At 40.3% G+C, this 17,675-nt stretch overlaps 1 protein-coding gene across 1 annotated transcript in view; it reads right to left on the bottom strand.

Moving 5' to 3' along the window:
* ARFGEF2 (ARF guanine nucleotide exchange factor 2) overlaps positions 1-17,294 on the bottom strand; it is a 36,183-nt gene extending 18,889 nt beyond the window's left edge. The window contains exons 1-16 of the mRNA XM_069872037.1: positions 17,046-17,294; positions 10,029-10,059; positions 9,101-9,224; positions 8,263-8,409; positions 7,208-7,387; positions 6,565-6,784; positions 5,819-5,890; positions 5,379-5,527; positions 4,832-4,962; positions 4,057-4,291; positions 3,699-3,798; positions 3,333-3,472; positions 2,779-2,887; positions 2,076-2,277; positions 1,228-1,339; positions 443-648 (exon numbers count right to left, since the gene is read on the bottom strand). Of these exons, the coding sequence (XP_069728138.1) occupies positions 443-648; positions 1,228-1,339; positions 2,076-2,277; positions 2,779-2,887; positions 3,333-3,472; positions 3,699-3,798; positions 4,057-4,291; positions 4,832-4,962; positions 5,379-5,527; positions 5,819-5,890; positions 6,565-6,784; positions 7,208-7,387; positions 8,263-8,409; positions 9,101-9,224; positions 10,029-10,059; positions 17,046-17,184 (2,297 nt within the window). The 5' untranslated portion in view covers positions 17,185-17,294. The remainder of the gene's footprint in view (positions 1-442; positions 649-1,227; positions 1,340-2,075; positions 2,278-2,778; positions 2,888-3,332; positions 3,473-3,698; positions 3,799-4,056; positions 4,292-4,831; positions 4,963-5,378; positions 5,528-5,818; positions 5,891-6,564; positions 6,785-7,207; positions 7,388-8,262; positions 8,410-9,100; positions 9,225-10,028; positions 10,060-17,045) is intronic.
* Positions 17,295-17,675: the final 381 nt, after the last annotated feature.

Raw genomic sequence — 17,675 nt, 5'->3', positions numbered from 1 at the left:
TCAAGTACATTCCTGAAAGATCATACAGTACCCTTCTTTACGTAATCTGACAAAAGCTAAAGAACAGGTTATTTTTTCCCCCCCCAGGGTTTCATGAAGAATTATTCAAAACCAACCCAGTGATACACCAACTAGACTAAGGAATGGGAACCAATTAAGCCTGAACACGTAGCTAAACTTCAATGCTAGTTTATTGCATTAGAAACAATAGCTACACTGCTTACTGATGTCAAGTAATATATATACATTTTGTTCAATGTCTAATGGGCAAATAAAAACATGGATAACATCTTACTAGCTGTTTATGTCATGTATTCAGCTCCTCACAGAAACCTGCAGAAGCTCCTGACCTGATATGAGTGCGAGTTACACCTTGCCCCTGTGGGCCACAAACAACACTGCCATTCCCAGGCATTGATCCAATACAAAGGTTTTGAATTACCTTTGGTTGCATTCAATATATCTAGCAGCAAACTTTTCCATTAATCTATCAATCTTCTGGGCTTCACCTGGCAGACGAAAACCTTCCAGAAATGTACGCAGAGCAGAGACAAAGTCTTTTCCACAGAAATCAAGCTGGTCTACGTAGACATACATCACTTCCTTGTTAAACTTGTTGCTTTCCCCGAGAAATTCCCCTACTTGTGTCTACAAATCACAAGAGACAGTTATTGCTGTGTAATCCAACTGCCAGCTTTGCAATAGAATTTATAGAACAAGAATTGCACAGCTGTCAGTTTTGTAAGACTGATATGCTTCACTGAGAAGGCAGAGCAACCGTTACATGGGAGGCAAGAAACCAGTCTCATTAGAAAATGCCTGTAGTCTGCATATTTCTGCTTCCCTCCCTCCCCAAGGCCAGATCTGCATTACTGTAAAGCCAAGGAAAGCTGAATTGTGCCCAGTTTCACATGTAGTGGAGAAAGTTCTGCCACTGCGGTACATGATATTCCTTTGCTGGTAAGATACTGTTAATGCAGATAAAACCATGTCCCCATTTATGGGGAATCCCTTCAGCACTTCATCATAAACACAGCTACTTTGCTAAAAAGTCTGAGAGAGCAAGTTAATAGAAACTAGCATTGGTATTAAGTACCTTAATTAGAACCCCTACACTATCAGTTATCTAGTAATGAAATACAAACTAAAGAGCACAGACATCAGAAGACAGGGGAGAAGATGACAGAGGCGATAGTATTAATTATCCAATGTTGCATGTAGTCTTACAGAACAGAGGCGTTCCTCTTGGTGCAAAAATTGTGCAATGTCCTCTGCTGTAGTGCCAAGCATTCCCTGCTCCTGGAGGTACTGTATTCCTCTCTTTGGTTTCTTATTAAACCTATTCAAACAAAAACATGGGAAAATTTAGACATACACTGGAAAACATCACAGCCTACAAAATTTTAATTTGACTGAGCCCTTATAAAACAAAGATTCTGTGCTGCAGCTCTGTCTTTTTTTCCCCAAAGAAATCTATTAACTACAAGAAATCTATTAACTATATCACCCCTTAGGCTATATCCAACAAGGTACGCTCAAATTACTGATGAGCTTAGAACTCACTTGAAATAGGACCCTATTACAATACAAAAACTAGACAGTTTCTATGAAACATTAAAATGTTGCTGTTAAAGACCTTTTTTATAGCATTTACAGTCATAAATATCTTCAAATTAATAAAAACAAGTAAAGCCTAGCTGAACTATGATTTAATTCTCCAAAGTCTATTTCAATAAAAGATAACTAGTGGTCTAAGAGTTGTAAGACAGTGTTAAGCCCGCCTGCTCAAATCACTTTCTCTCTAGGGGTACACACCCTCCTCTCTTGTGCAGCTGACCCAGCACAAAGGAAAGCTGTGAAACTGTCCTACGCTGCACTCAAGATTTTACTGAATTCTTTTTAACTACAATTGCCTCCATCGTTAGCTTTTGACAACAGCAGGCAAGAGCCTTCAGTATTAAGATGAATTTCTAAATGTCCCTGCAGGTTTGACTGCAAGACCATAAGAAACCATATGGTTGTACACATAATTTTTTAAGTAGTGAACTTTTATTTTCACGTCATGTTGGACTTACAGTTCTATCCCATGTTCAATTATTTCCTTTTGTTGCTTGATAACTTCAAATTGTTCAGGATCATCTGGGATACCAGTCTGGCTAACAACACTTCCAACTCCCGATGACACAGTGGAGTCCAAGGAACTGACGCTACTCCGTCTCCCTCCGCTCTCAAGGCATTTACCTTCAGCCATTTCCTGTTCAGATGGTTTATATGAACCTATTTATAAACAGGGTGAGACTTAAGTTATTCTGTTCAGTCAAAAGGTTTTAGTTATAAAATTTTTTAGTAGCAATTTATGAGTTCATATTCTTATTTCACCTTTTGGTAGTCTAGTCTACATGATGATGTGGTACTAACGCAATTCTTAAAATAATCCAACAAAACCAGAAGAGCAGCAGCAGCTATGGAAAAGTTACTGCACTTCAACTTAGTAAATGCCAGATTTGTTGCATGTCTTATTCTATATAAGCCAATGTGTATATTGTAGACAAGGGCCTGGCTAATGCTTTTAAACAGAAGCTGGTTATTTGAACCAGACACTTGGAGAGTCGGTTAATCCAACAGCATTAGCATTTGTATGTAAAATACTTCATTTGTACAAGTGAGTAGTTATGTAAAAACTCAGTGCCCACGCTTCTGAATAGCTTCTAAATACCGAATAAATGCAACAACAAACATATTAAACAAACCAGTCTCTCCATAAGGAAGCAATCTTACCCAAGCTAGCCTGATGATTTGGGTTCACATAAAGGTCTTTGCTCCATTCTACCATACATTTTAAAATTGAAACCAAACATTCAAGTCCTTTTTTCCTCAGGCTTAGTTCCTAGAAAAAGAAAAACAAACACCAAATCCCCAAAGCAATATATGTATATCCACAAGTTTTTAGAAGGCATTACATCACTCCACTAAAATCTTAGAAAGCTCATCAGTTAGGTGGAAAACTATTGGTTATGCAAAGTTTCTCCCCCGTAGTTATTTAGGTTTGAACGAGGCAGAGGAAGGCTCTCTCCCATGGCAGCCCAACAGAAGAGCCCAGAACAAGCCTAATGTCACGATGCAAATATGCAGCAAAATCACCATGTAAATAATTTGGACTGCTTCAGCAGTCAGCTAATTAACTGCCTAATAAAAAGTAAGTAATATCAGTAGGTTACAGACATGAACCACTGGAAGTATCAATAACAATGCAGAGACAATACCATTTATGAAAAAATAAGAGCATCACTTATTAAAAAATAGCATCTTATCTTCAAAGCTGGTTTTCCTACCTGTAAAGGCGTCATTCCCAGCTCATGCCCACTTCGTCCCTGTGCAATTTTGGACAAATCATTTACAAGGCGCTCAAATATATTAGCGGCGTTTAAATCACAGTCATAGTTAACATAAATATCCACTACACATTGGGCATCTTGAAAAAAAAAGATAGTGCAAGTGTTAGGATTCAGTTTAACAGCATTTTTAAAAGCAATCAGCCAGCTGGAGCAAGCAGTGGGGGTGAATCCAGATACTTAACCCAAACAGTAATGGACCAACTTCAATTTTTCACACTTAAACGTTATAAGTGGTATATGTCTGGAAAATAATTTTCATTTACTGCCAGAGGAAGCGAGTGCTTTCCACAACAATGGAAATACCTGCACAAATTCTAGTTAAAGTCTGAATCACCATCCATTTGTGTTCAAAGGAGCTTGAAGAAGTCTCTAGGATATTCAGGAAGATCTCTTTGAAGAAAACCTGTAAAATAAATGAGGCAAATGACTTGGTGATCTGAAACTTATTAGAACCATGTCAAATGTACAAATCTATTTCTACTCAGTAATTTCTCCTTAAAAGTATAGTCTCATGCATATTAGAATTCGAATACAGTAGTAATATACCAGTTTAGTAAGGAAACAAAACTAAGACATTAACATCCAAGTTCCAGCTGTCTTTTCATTATTGCAGTATTTTTTTTGAGAACTAGAACATCATACAAACGATAAAGCGTCTCACCTCAATTTGCATTTTTAAATGGGTCTTAAAATTCGAAAGCAGTGTGAGAAAGATGGCAAGAGAGAGCTCAAATACATCAGGAACAGAAGAAACTCCATTTTTAGATAATGCTACACAAAGATATTGCTTGATTGCATTGATGAACATTTCGTGTGTCCTGAAAACTGGACCAGCATTCTGCAGTACTGAGAGAAGCAGCTGGAGAGACACTATCTTAGAACGCAACTCATGGGATCTAGGAAAAAAAAAAAAAAAAATCAACATTATTTTATTGTATTTCTGATTACATAGTTGTATCCAACACGAGCACTATAATACTTCTTCCATGTCAAGAAGAAATTACTGATACTTTAATTAATTTCAATGCAAGCAGGCAGGAGGGGTGAAAATCAGCCTGCAAGCATTGATTTTTGGACATCTACCATCTTAATTTGGACATTTTCCAGGAGTATTAACAACTTAGCCTAGGGTAACAGATGCAACTCAGTGCTACTAAGAATCATTCCCCTATTCTCTCATCAAAAGCTTCACAAATGCTAAGAGTCAAGGCCACTTCAACTGTAAAATTAATAAGCCCATTACATGAAAAAACCCAACCCTCAAGTAATATTTTTTTTTAATAAACTTAAGCAAGTTTCAATCCTATATTCATCAAGCTAACTAAAACAAGGGCCTGACAGGTGAATTTTGAATACCTGCTTTACTAGACAGCAGCTACTTAATTGTCTCCAAAAGCTATCTGAAGAGGACAGTGTAATAAATACAGTCTCATTACTTGGGATCTGGTGGTCCATCACCAAGTGGTTTCATGGAGAGCTTGCACAATGACCTGAACACAAGGAAGGCATCCTTTTGTAGAACATGGGAAAATTTGGCAGCAGCTTGATGTCCAGATACATCTGCTTCCTTAAGAGCAAGAAACACATTAGATCCTCAGTGAGACAAAGGATCAGACCAATTAGGAAGATTCCACAGCTCCTCAGAGAATTAGCAATTAGAATTACAAATTAAAAAAAGGTAAATTTGGCAAAGTTTAAACTAAACCTAAACAGGACTACAATTTAGCTGGATCTTTTCACACGTGTTGGCTGACTCTTCCCCTCTGTCCCCACCCAGTATTAAAATACAACTAAATCAGTTTTAGAACAGTTGTTTTCAATAGCTACTTAAATTGCAGTTCCTTCTTCCTTTTTGAACCTAAACAGGACACAAACATTGAAGTTTCTGTCCCTTCCCTCCCCAAAATCCCACTGTATTACTTGGCATGGTAAAAACGTTTTTCCTTTCCTAAATACACATTAACATCCAATGAAGTTATTTACCAGATTATCAGTAGAGGAAACAGATTGCCCATCATCTGGAATCCCGTTTGTTTGTACATTTTCATTACTAGAGCCAGAGAGAGCACTATCTGCAGTCTCTAACACAGGCAGAGCCTTCATTGTTTCTGTTACCTGCTTTTCTTCAGCCACTAAAGGGGGAAAAAGGAAAACTGATTAAAATCCCCCACTGAGCTTTTTTATCCCATGAATTTGTGAAGCTCTACAATGAAGTGAGACAGAAGCAGCACTGGTTAAACACAAAGTTTCTCAGCTACCAGCAAAAGAATACGGGGAGACAATAAAAACCTGTTCTTACTGCCTCAGTAGGTGTTCTTGACAGGCTACTTAGCAACAAAAAATAACTTCCATGCTTTTACAATCATGGGAACAAAAGTTTGTTTATACACATCCATCTATTTTACTTCAGAAGATTCTGCTACCTCTCACAGCAGACTTGACCACATCTTCCAAGATGCCTTTAACCATTTCCTTTCCTCCATCAGTTGTTTCCTCTGATGAAACACACAGAGATAATTTTGTATTTAGTACTGTTGTTTAGATTAGAAAGAGAAACACAGAGGCAGGAGAATTAAATATTATAGATCTTCTTTAGTAGTTCTCTTCTAAAGTAGTTTCCAAGAATTCATATAAAAATACTCATTGATGTTATTTCCATTGTTTAAATTAAATTTACTTTTAATGCAGTGATTTTATCATTTGTGTTTATCAATTGCTGCAAAGTTTTAGATTTGGAATATCCTACATTGAACATCTCAATCTCCTAATTGGGATACAGTATATGCTTACGATAAGGTCTTCATGATACACATAATTTTTACCACAGGACTTCAATTACCTTAAAGTGATCCTGTTACTTCCCACATACTGTGATTATTCTCTTCCTTTCCTTACCCTCATCAACCTAATCAACTTGAATTCCATTACAATTCTAAATTCAAACTATACGTAGTATTACCAGAATTCTATGGAAAACACAAGCCTTTCTTCAACAGTTAATGTTGTACATATGAGCTAAGGACAGCCTGTACACTCTGAATAACTACTGAGAAAATCCAAGTATGATTTGAGCCAATAACCCCAACTACTTCTGCCCAAAACAGCCTAAAAGAGCATTTTCCAATAGAAACATTGCAACTGAAAGCAAACACAACCTATTCTTGTTTACCTGATGCTGACAGAGTCAGGTCCTGCTCTAACTTCATGTCTCCATTTTCTGCCCTCTCAGGCTCACCATTTGTTAATTCCACACTTAAGGGACCGGTGGGTTTGGCTTCCTGATAGCTGGGCCTGAACTGACTCATCTTTGGAGACTTGGTCACTACTTGAATTGCAGGAGACTGGGATTTTTGCTGATTTGTTTTTTCTACTTCTTTGGATTCTTGTATCTTGAAAAAAAACAATTGAAAAAGTTAATCTAAATATGCTAAGAGAACATAATGTCTATGATGACCAATGTTTCTTTGTGAATTCATGTGTTAACAAGAAGCACACACTGAATATGCAATCACTTGGCCAGCCAAATTAAAATGATGCACTTCAAGCCTATATTAAAAGCATCCCATCTTTTATTTATATAAAGCCATGCAGCAGAAACTCCAGTGTGAAACCTTATTGCCAGCAATAAGCTTCATATTTTTTAATCAGTCTGCGTTTTTAACCTGTCAAATCCTGCAAGGATTTTCTTTTAAATTACAAATCAATTGATATCCAATTACAATGACAGACCCATTAAAATAAATATGAAAACAGTTTTCTGTTCATTTATCAAGCTTAAACATTTAAGATGAGTAAAAGCAATAGTTACATACAGCTTGATTTTCCATCCTTGTAAAAATCACATTTAACATCTGCGTGAGGGTGGCTTTGGCAGTTGTCTGATTAATAAGATTTTTGCTGGCCAGATAGATGTTGTAACAGGTCCTGACAGTCTGAAGAATTGTTCCTTCATGAATTTCTATATACGGAGATGTTACTGCAGTGAGAAGAGCCTGAAAAAGTCCGTAACACAGTAAAAAATGAAATTGAAGCAAGTAGGCAGTAATACACTTCATGCAGGTCTTCCGTAAGAATCTGTGATTTTTAATGAAACACATATATCTGTTTATAAGATGTTATAAAGGAACTCTTAGTTCTCTGGAATGACGTTTTAAATCAAAGAGACTATCACAACTTCAACATACCTCTGCTCTCTCCTGAGCTGTTGAAGTGTTTTATCACAACTAGTTTTCCACAAAGGGAGATATTCTACCTCCAAATGAAACAACTATCATTATATTCTATAGCTTCATTCCTACAAAATGGTCAATTGGTCTACACTGCTATCAAATTAGATCACTAGAAGGTTCAGCAGCTTCTAACCTCAGCTATGTCAGCTGAGTAGACTTCAGAACCTGAACAGACACCACTGCTACTATTATACTTTGCTGAGAACATATGATCTGTTTGTATACTGCAGATTTCTCTGGAAAAATGGACCTAAGAGCAGGCAGGCTGGAGTAGCAGACCAGGATACTGCACCACAGCTGCGGTGCCTTCAGGCTGACAGCAATTCACTGGCCTAAGGTGGGCATTACCAGCCTAGAAGATCAACATCAAACTGTCTGCAAGATGGAGTATCCAGGCCATGGCTCATGCCAGAAAGAAGGACAAACACTTATAAAGTATTCCCTTATCTGCTTCATCAATACTTTTCACATACCAATTCTGACCTGACGACAGCCTCCCTAAATTCACTGACATATTTAATCGTGTAAGAAATGGAGAAACTGGGCCCTATGTAGTGCTTCATGTTCACTGGCTTTTTCAGTTACAAAATCAAAGACTGAGAAAGCAAATTAATATTGCACTGAAATTAATCAAATACCTTAATTATCTGCAATTGTACTCCTTCATCTGTTTGAGGACCCTGAAAGCAATTGCAAATGGTTTCAACTATTCGGTCAATCAGACGTTTTCCAGGAGCTCCACTGTCTGGAGCATTGCCAGTGATATGTCCATATGCAATGAGTTTCTAGGTACAAAGAAAGGAGGTTAGGTAACCATATACTTCTAACTGAAACACAGTTAGGTGCAGCATAAAAAGGGAGTTTTAGACAGCATACCTCACTTAACCAGTTTTAACATAGAAATTCAACATCATCAATAGTCTGGCTACGGACTTACACACATTTAGACAAGTCAGATTCAGTAAGTGGTAACACAAGCTTTTTCCACCCAGACTATTTCTCCCAAACCATAATCAGACAAAATTTTATCATCGGTCTGGTACCCAGTCACAACAGAAAGGCTCTCCCTTTAAGTTCTATTTGTTTCTTCTGAATCTAAGAAGAAACAAAAAGAGTCCAGAGCCTGACCTTCCAGTACATCAGCACTGCAAACACCATGGTAAATATTCCTTTTAGAGCAACACAAGTGAAATATCTTTACTGAATAAAGTAAGCCTTCATGAGATTCAATAAAGACTTGCTTCACTAGAAAACACCACACGCTTCCAACTTTGACAAGTTGCACTTTCAGCTAAGACTAATAATGACCCATTTCACATGGTTAGTACATCCACGTAGCCACAGTGGGTATCTGCACAGCTGAGTATACACAGGACAGCATTTCTTCTTCACTGTAAGAATGCCAACTGCACACAAGATTCGTGTATCTGCCTGCTTCCCCATTTCACTCTGCCCAAGTCTAAACAGAACGCTTACCTGTAAACAATCCAGTGAAGTACTGACAATGCGTGGAGACTTTGACTGGCAGGCCAGTTCAAACGGAAGGAAATATTTATCTGCTTCAATGAAGTTTGCTTTTGGTGGAGCAGCAGTGCCTTCTCTAGGTCAGACAGGAAGGCTTATTAATTTTTATGAAGATGTGTATCACAATAAACTACCCTTCCTCCTTTTCTAAACTTAAAGCTGAACAGTACATAGATACCACCACACAATCTTAATAAAAATTTCTCTCACACAGACTTTCTTAAAGCAAGCTCAATTTTCTTTAAAAAAAAAAAATCACACAAACAAGACTTGACATTTATTTATGTAGCACTTGATCTTTTTCACATATTCTCCTACTCAACTCTTCCCTTACTACACTCCAACACTGTCCCACTACCTGAAATACTGGAGGACCCCTACACAAGTTCATAATAAATCTATCAGTTATTCTGAATTAATTGGACAGGGCCCCTACAAGGAATACCAAGCAAAGAGAAGCACATTTGGGAGTTCAATTTAAATCACAGCACACTGCTGAAGAAGTGTTGTAAAATTTGGATATAAGTAATATTTAACTCCCTAGATCAAGAATACCAATTTAAGAGCATATGCCATCAAACAGAGGATACCTACTGCTCTTTATGATTTCCTACTCGGCTGTATTAAGCCTAGTAGAAGGAAGTGAAAAACTAGTACCTTTTAGAAGTTTTGCAATTTTTTCATAGTGAAATTCAGAGGCAGTTATGCCTTGAGTACCCATAGCCACAAACATTTTGTAATCAAAACATATGGGCCATAGCATGGTTTTGGGAGAAAATCATGTAACCAGATTGCCATAATGTACGCACACTCATATTTCCACCACCAAATTATTTCACTTGCTGGTTTCTGGCATAGTTTACAGCAATTAAGAATTTACCTCTGCTTTTCCAGCTCCAACTTTATTTCATCTGGAACAAAGAAAAAAAATCAAATCATTTAACACCCAACAGAAGTTATCATTATCAATATCACAAATAAGGAAAATGTAATACAATAAAGATGTGTCAAACTAGAAGTCTTGCACTTCAGTAATTGCTATTCCTTTCCTATAGCAGCTTCAGAGATCTCCGACAGTTTCCCCATTGATTGGAAGGCACCTCCCAACTTCTACATGAAAAAGCTTATTTTTCCAAACTTTAACAAAAGATACCTTTAGAATCCACAGGTCTAGCGTGCAATTTTTATTCAAGAGTAAATCTACATCACAGAGAGCTCAGTTCTGCAGAAGTCTTTAAGCCACTGCATAAACCGTTAGTTCAATGCTTCTGATCTTCCTGCTAAGGACAATGCTAGTAACCCTGCTTTTGTTACACACCACGAGGTGACATCACAGCTAAACAAACTCCCAAGAGATAAGAAATCTAAAATACATGCTGTTGTTTTGTCAGCACAGCTTTTGCTTTTTCTTTTTCTAAAAAACAGATTTTTAGGGAGCTTTTCATAAAATTAAATACAGAAAAACACTCCTTTCATCCCCATTTCTACTGCATACAGCAGCAAATCCCAAAGATCCTAGCACGGTGTTCTGAGGATTTCTAATGTATCACCACAATGCACAATACAGACCAGAGCTGCACTACACCAGACAGAATAATCACATACTGTGAACAGTGACAAAAAATACTGAAAATAGCACGCAGTGAGGCTGAAAGCTACGATAATTTAAGACCAGGCAGAATCCTGCCCATCACACTATCTCATGCGCCTGCAAATTATCACGCCTACAAAACTTGTTTTGATTGTAAAGTTACAAGAAACAGATCATTCACTCAATACTTGTTCTCCACAGCTCCAGAGAGGCACTATTGTTTGGTATCAGATGTTCAGAGTTCAGATGATTTCAGTGCTGTCTGTGAACATCAATAATTTCTTCCATCTCAGAGACATCAATACACGAAACATTCTAACAAACAAAGACTGCAACAAATACACATTACAGGTTTTTGCACAGTCCTGTTGTTCAATGAACGTTACACGAATTAATCCTTGCAGAGCATGCCTAGTTTGTAACCTTACCACCCCTATTTTACTGAGCAAAGGGAAGCAAAACGCAGAGGAAACCTGTATAACTACAAGCTGTGAGTGATAAACTACACGCCAGCTATTCTATCTGTCAATCTCTCATTAATGAAGGCCAACACAGTCAGCAGTCAAGAAAGACACAACATGACATCCATTAGCAATAAATGGTGTGACAAGAACTAACAAACTCTATCCATCCAGTAGTGAACAAAAGAGCAGACAGCAGAGAAACTGAAGAGTCACTGGCTCACAGTGCATCACGGCTTTGTTTTCATGAAATAGAAAACTATTTTTTTATGTATAGAAGAGCTGCTATAATTTTTTTTCTCATTGGAAGATCAATAAAGTGAATATCATCAGAGATACAGTAAAAATGTAGATATCTGTATTTGACACATCTAACTCAATGAATGTGAATTTTCTTTAGGCGCTTTCTTGTTTCCCACTCCTCCTCAGCTGCAGCCACTTCAGGAACTGTGGACAAGCTTGATTTCTGCCACCTTTGAGCTGAAACAGAAACCTATTCGGTGTCCACTATTCTGGCCAGCATATTACTCCAAACTTGTCTCAGCTCATTCAGTTCAGTTTTGGCATCACTCTTCCCAGTGACCCAGCTTCTGGCAGGAGGAAAGCTGAAGGTCACACATCATCTTCAGTATGCCATGCTATTTCATGGAAGGTGGACAGGGAGGGCTTGTTGGGAGGTCCCTGGGGATGTCCAAAATAGAAATTCCTCACCTAAAAGTTGTTTGTTAAAAAAAAAAAAAAAAAAAAAAATCAAACTACAGCAGGAATATTATAACAATGAGCCCACTCAAGAAAAAGATTATTTTGTAAAATTTAACACCACACAAGAAAATAGTTGCATTGCTAGGCTATGTTACTCTCAGCTACAGAAGCGCTCACTTCCACATCTTGGGTGTAACCAAGTAATGTTATTTTTTTCCCAAATCCCTATATCCCTACTGTAATATTTCCTCTTTCTTTCAGAGAGATCACTTCCCCCTTAGTACTGTTTATTAGCAAAGCACCATAGCAAAAAAAGTTTTGAATTGAAACTTCAAAGATTTTAGCTGCAAGGAGACATGACCATGCCCATCTCCAGGGATAGGTATATTACATCTTGCATTGCAAAAATGTGCAGGAATATTAGAGCAACAACAATTCCATACTCAAATAATAAATCTAACCAAGGCCTGACCAAGCTCCCCACAACTTTATTATACAAAGGCTTTTCTAGATCCATATCAAAACATCTGTACCACAAGAGTATTTAAAGAAATAATGCTTGCAGAAAAGAACAAATGAAAGGACAAAACACATTACAGGCATGCCTTTGCTACCGATTGCATCAAAGCAGTTTGGAAATGGCCACATTTGAAGCGCTCATTCGGTGGTCTGACCACCAAAAGTGAGTGACACAGAAATCGTTTCCTAACTGAAGTCAGTTGCCATGAGCAGCTTGCCGAGCCCTGTCAGGCACAGCCACCTTCCAGAAAACTATTGCCACCATCACCCTCCTCTTCCAGTCCAGGCAGCACGGGACATAGCTCCATTCCCTTCCACAGCTACGGAGCACAGACTCAATTTTGGTCAATGTCTGGTCATCACAGCAACACCTACCCTTCCCTTAACGCATTCAGTATCAGAGCTACCCAGGCCAAGAGATACAGGCACGCACCTCATCTCCTTCAGCCAGAAACATCTTCCTCTCTAGGCGCTACATGTACTGCCCACTCAGCGCAAGCCTCTCAGCATTCCTAGCAGGCAACACAACCGGAACAACAAGCAAGGCCTTGCAGCAATTTCTTCCAGGACTTCTGGTCATAATAAAAGCCGGACGGAGTTCATGCTGGGAGTAACTACCATTCCATATTATAATAGACGGATGGTTTAAGTTTGCTCATATTGAAAAGTATGTATTAAAATGGAGGAAATTGCTTGCGTGCAATTAGATGCATCCTATATTAGCGTACAGTCTTGGTGGAAGCGAGCTAGTTCCTGTGCATGGCGCAGCTTCTGTTCGCACAAGGACACAAGCAATGTCTTTCCACAGCTGGTCAGAACACCAGGGCAGCGGTGCCAACACAAACACACGGAGCAGCAGCGAAGGCTGCCCTCCCCCTGGCCCTGTAAAGCCTGCTGCATTGCCTAATTCCAGGCTGCCTTACACTTAAACTCAGCACCTCGCGTTTATTGATTCCATCAAACTATAGAGAACCCTTTAGAATAGGCTGCCACAATGAAGCAAGACTCTCCTCTGAGAGTCAAGAGGCTCCTATAACCTAAGAAACACAAACTCATTTCAGACATCGGTCACTTAAACCCAGAGGCTTCCCAAACACACAGTTAGAGCCCTAAGCGAAGGCACGCTTTTAAGAGGTTAGTTTTAAAAAAAACTCATTAACAAGGTAACTAAATAAGTTCCACTGTTTACAAAGCTTGAAGATATGTACCTGGACATGCCTAGGCAATCAAAGAAGGTCACATAACCAGGCTGTCTGCACAGTATGTCATTAAAAGCAGTCCTAGCAGGGCAAGAGCTGCTATGAGAAGCCCATGTGCACAATTAGCATTAGAGCAGTATGAACTGCTGAGATACACACTGCCTGTGTACTGCTGTAAACTTTTCAGGATAGAGACTATTTCAGTAGATTTACTTAGAACCATGTGTACCTAGAGCTTCATATAAATGCTTATTAAGTGACTATTTATATACAATACACTGGCTGTCTGTTGAAAACCAGTTTTCTCAATAACACCATTTTCTAAAGCAGGGCAGAACTGCTTTGCTGTTTAAAAACTCCATTTCTCCCAATCTCTCCTGGGGCTTCCTGGCACTAAGAGTACAGGATACAACCGTTACACCTACTGATGAAGCAAGGGCCTGAATGAAGGAATCTATTGAAACTCTGCTTACCCAATATTAACACAGAGAAAACAAAACAAAACAACCCCCCATTTTTAACTTCCTCTTCTCCCACCCTTCTTGCATTTATGTCCTATTTGAGCCTATGATACTTTCATTTCTACCAAGTCATGAGGGTATTTTGCAGTCCCAAACTACACAGTATTAGTCCAGTGAAAGATGTATTACTGGGGAAAAAAAAGGAAAGAAGGGTAAGAACAGTTCAAAATTAGAATGAAAGAATATCTATACTTCCTACATAAGAATAACAGCAATTTTCAGTAGTAAATTACTTGAGTTTTCAGAAATTGAACACATTCAAAATAAGAACACATGTAAAAGAAAACAAGAGCATCCTTCCCACAGTCAGAAATACATTCCTCCATCCCACCAAATAAAAACAATTTAAAGCAGAAACTCTACTGCAGTAACACTACAGCAGAAACTGTAGAAACAGTTGCAGGATAACATCTGTTAGGTAGTTGCAGCATACACCTATCCCTCTCTTACTTCAAAAAAGGATGCGCCATAGGCTTCTCTAGTACCAAGGGCAGACATCATTTATGTACAACCTGTGTTGACTGGTTTATGAACAGTACAACACCTCAAGAAAAGGTCCATTAGAAAGGCCATTGTATAAATAAAACTGAATTCATTAAGAGGCAGGAAGGAATAATTCCTAGTAGGACATGGAGAAAATTTAAAAAATACAACAAGACCTGGCACATCTACCAGTTCTGTAAAGTTAATTTTACATTTCCCGCAAACAGAATTAATTTTACTTAGAGTTAACTGGATTTTTTTATTATTAAAAACACTGAAGCTTCTTTTGCCCATAACAGTTTGTGCACACTACAAAGTTTGGCATGAATTCCTCAGAATGCCAGTAACGTTCTTCCCACATCTCCTAACATATTTACTATTGCACAGGGCTTGATAATTAAGCTAACATTTTTGAAAATAAAATTGTAGGTTTTAGTTACTATAAGGTAAACTTAATTAAGTTCAAATATATGTAAACAGAACATTTTTTTCTTCAATTGAGAAAAAAAGAGCTTCGCCTAAACAGAATAAACTTGGGGCTGTGGGAAAAACACATGTAAACAGAAAACATACGTTGGCAACTTAAAATGATGCAGCAAGATTTACCAAATACAACAGAGATCCTTAGTACAGTAATGAAGGCTCTGATAGGGCTGGGCAGTTGGGAAATAGGTTATCTATCCATGCTGACCCTTGCCCTAGTCCAGGAAAGCACACGGACAGTTTTTTCCAAGCAAGATCAGCAAAAATTTCCATCATTACAAGCATTAACTACCCTTAAACTGTACCTTACAATACACAGACACAGAATAGATGGAGTTCAACATGCAAGTGTTAATAGGTGGGTATTGCACAATATCCACTCCCAAATTCATAATCTTTGATGTGTCAGTAAACACAAAGACCTTCATTGGTTATCTTCCTTGAAAGTGCCCTTTTTCACCCTCTAAACATATTTACATAGCAGAAAAACAGGTTCCCAGGCCTGTAAACGGGTTGGGTACATGCTGGGTAAGAAATCAGGAAAAGAAAGTAAGTAGGAAAAGCAGCCTCCAGCCGCTGGGGCAAAGGTGTTGTACTGTTGTTCATAAAGAAAACTTGCATCTGGTTATCCCTCTGCGGGTACTACTGCAACAATTAGATCCTATGAATTCCTTGAAGGTAAAGATTGTGGGAAGAAAGATAAAAGACAGCAGTTTTTCAAGCTTGCTTTCACAGTGTGCTTGACAGAACTTGCATCTGCTCGTTGTCCTTACACACTCAATTTGTCTTTTCTTCTGTTCTGGATATGATAAAAGTCTTCTGGTTAATGGAAAAATACTGGTGCAAAGCAACCAGAACTGTAAAGCATATAACACTTTAAATTATAAAAGACTACAGAGAACTCCAACTGTTTTACTGCTTTACCTCACTTATTTTCTCCCCTTTGTAACAGAATCATAGAATTATTTGGGTTGGAAAGGACCTTAAAGATCATCCAGTTCCATCCCCCCTGCAGGGACACCTCCCACTGGATCAGCTTGCCCCAAGCCCCATCCACCCTGGCCTTGAACAACGCCAGGAAGGGAGCAGCCACAATTTCTCTGGGCAACCTGTGCATAGTGAAACATTTCTTCCTACTGTCTAATCTAAATCTCTCCTCTTTCAGCTTAAACCCATTCCCCCTTGTCATATCCCTGCCCTCCCTGATAAGGAGCCCCACTCTAGCTTTCCTGTGGCCCCTCTCAGTGCTCCAGCGACACACCGTAGGTTTCCAGAACTTTAACACAGTGATCTGTATTATCAATTTGTCCTTGCAGGAGGTTTCAGGACCAGCCCTCCAACTCCACAATAAGTATTTCCAGCTCTGCAAGCCACCCCAGACACCATATGCTCCCAGCAGAGCTGGTGACAGCTCCAGCCAGCCCATCCATGGGTTGGGGAAAAGCTGTTACAGGGTTACATAGAATCACAGAATCGCTAGGTTGGAAAAGACCTCCAGGATCATTGAGTCCAACTGTTCCTATCAACCACTAATCCATGCCCCTGAGCACCTCACCCACCCGTGCCTTAAACCCCTCCAGGGAAGGTGACTCAACCACCTCCCTGAGCAGCCTCTACCACTGCCCAATGATCTTTTCTGTGAAAAAATCTTTCCTGATGTCGAGCCTGACCCTCCCCTGGTGGAGCTTGAGGCCATTCCCTCTCGTCCTGTCCCCTGTCACTTGGGAGAAGAGCCCAGCTCCCTCCTCTCCACAACCTCCTTTCAGGTAGTTGTAGAGAGCAATGAGGTCTCCCCTCAGCCTCCTCTTCTCCAGGCTAAACACCCCCAGCTACCGCAGCCGCCCTTACAGTTTAGCCGTTTATAAGGGATCCCCTCGGTGCTGGTTCCACACCGAGCCCGGAACCGAGCCCGCAGCTGCCGGGGTTCCGCGGACTCACCCAGCGCCACCTGGCAGGCTCTGCGCAGCTGCCCGTGCGGGGGCCGCTTCGCCTCCTTCTCCGCCAGGATCTTCTCCAGGGCCCGCGACACAAACATGCTCTTGGTGCGGGCGTCCTGCTCGCGGCCCGGGGGCTGCATGGCCCCGCCGGCGCCCGGCGCCCGCGGCCCCGACACCCGGAAGGGACGCAGCTCCCTCAACGCCCGCCGCGCCGCCGACACGGCGCCGCCATATTGGCACCGTCACGTGACCCGCGCCGACTCCCCGCCTCCCCGCGCTGCCCTCCGACCCCTCCGCGCGGCCGGCGGCGACGGGCGGGGCTATGCGGGGGGCGGGGCTGTGTGGGGGCGGGGCTGGCCGCGGGCTCAGGGGCGGGGCCCGGGGCGGGAGGGGCGGGGCTGCAAGGGGGCGTGTCCACACTGTGGCTATAAAAGGGGCGGTTGGCGGGGCCTGCGCTCCATGGGGGGCGGGGCTGGACCGGGAGGGTGGGCGGCTGCGCTCCAGCCCGAGTCAAAATATTCCACTTCGAACTACTCCAACGTGTTGTGCCGCCGCCGTTGGCTTTCACAGAGCAGGGCTCATAAAGAGGCAGTGAGGAAGAATGCGTGGCAGACCCAAAGTCAGACAGCAA

Source organism: Phaenicophaeus curvirostris, chromosome 18 (genome assembly GCF_032191515.1).
Source record: "Phaenicophaeus curvirostris isolate KB17595 chromosome 18, BPBGC_Pcur_1.0, whole genome shotgun sequence".
NCBI classification, from domain to species: domain Eukaryota; kingdom Metazoa; phylum Chordata; class Aves; order Cuculiformes; family Cuculidae; genus Phaenicophaeus; species Phaenicophaeus curvirostris.
This window is presented reverse-complemented; position numbering and strand designations above follow the sequence as displayed.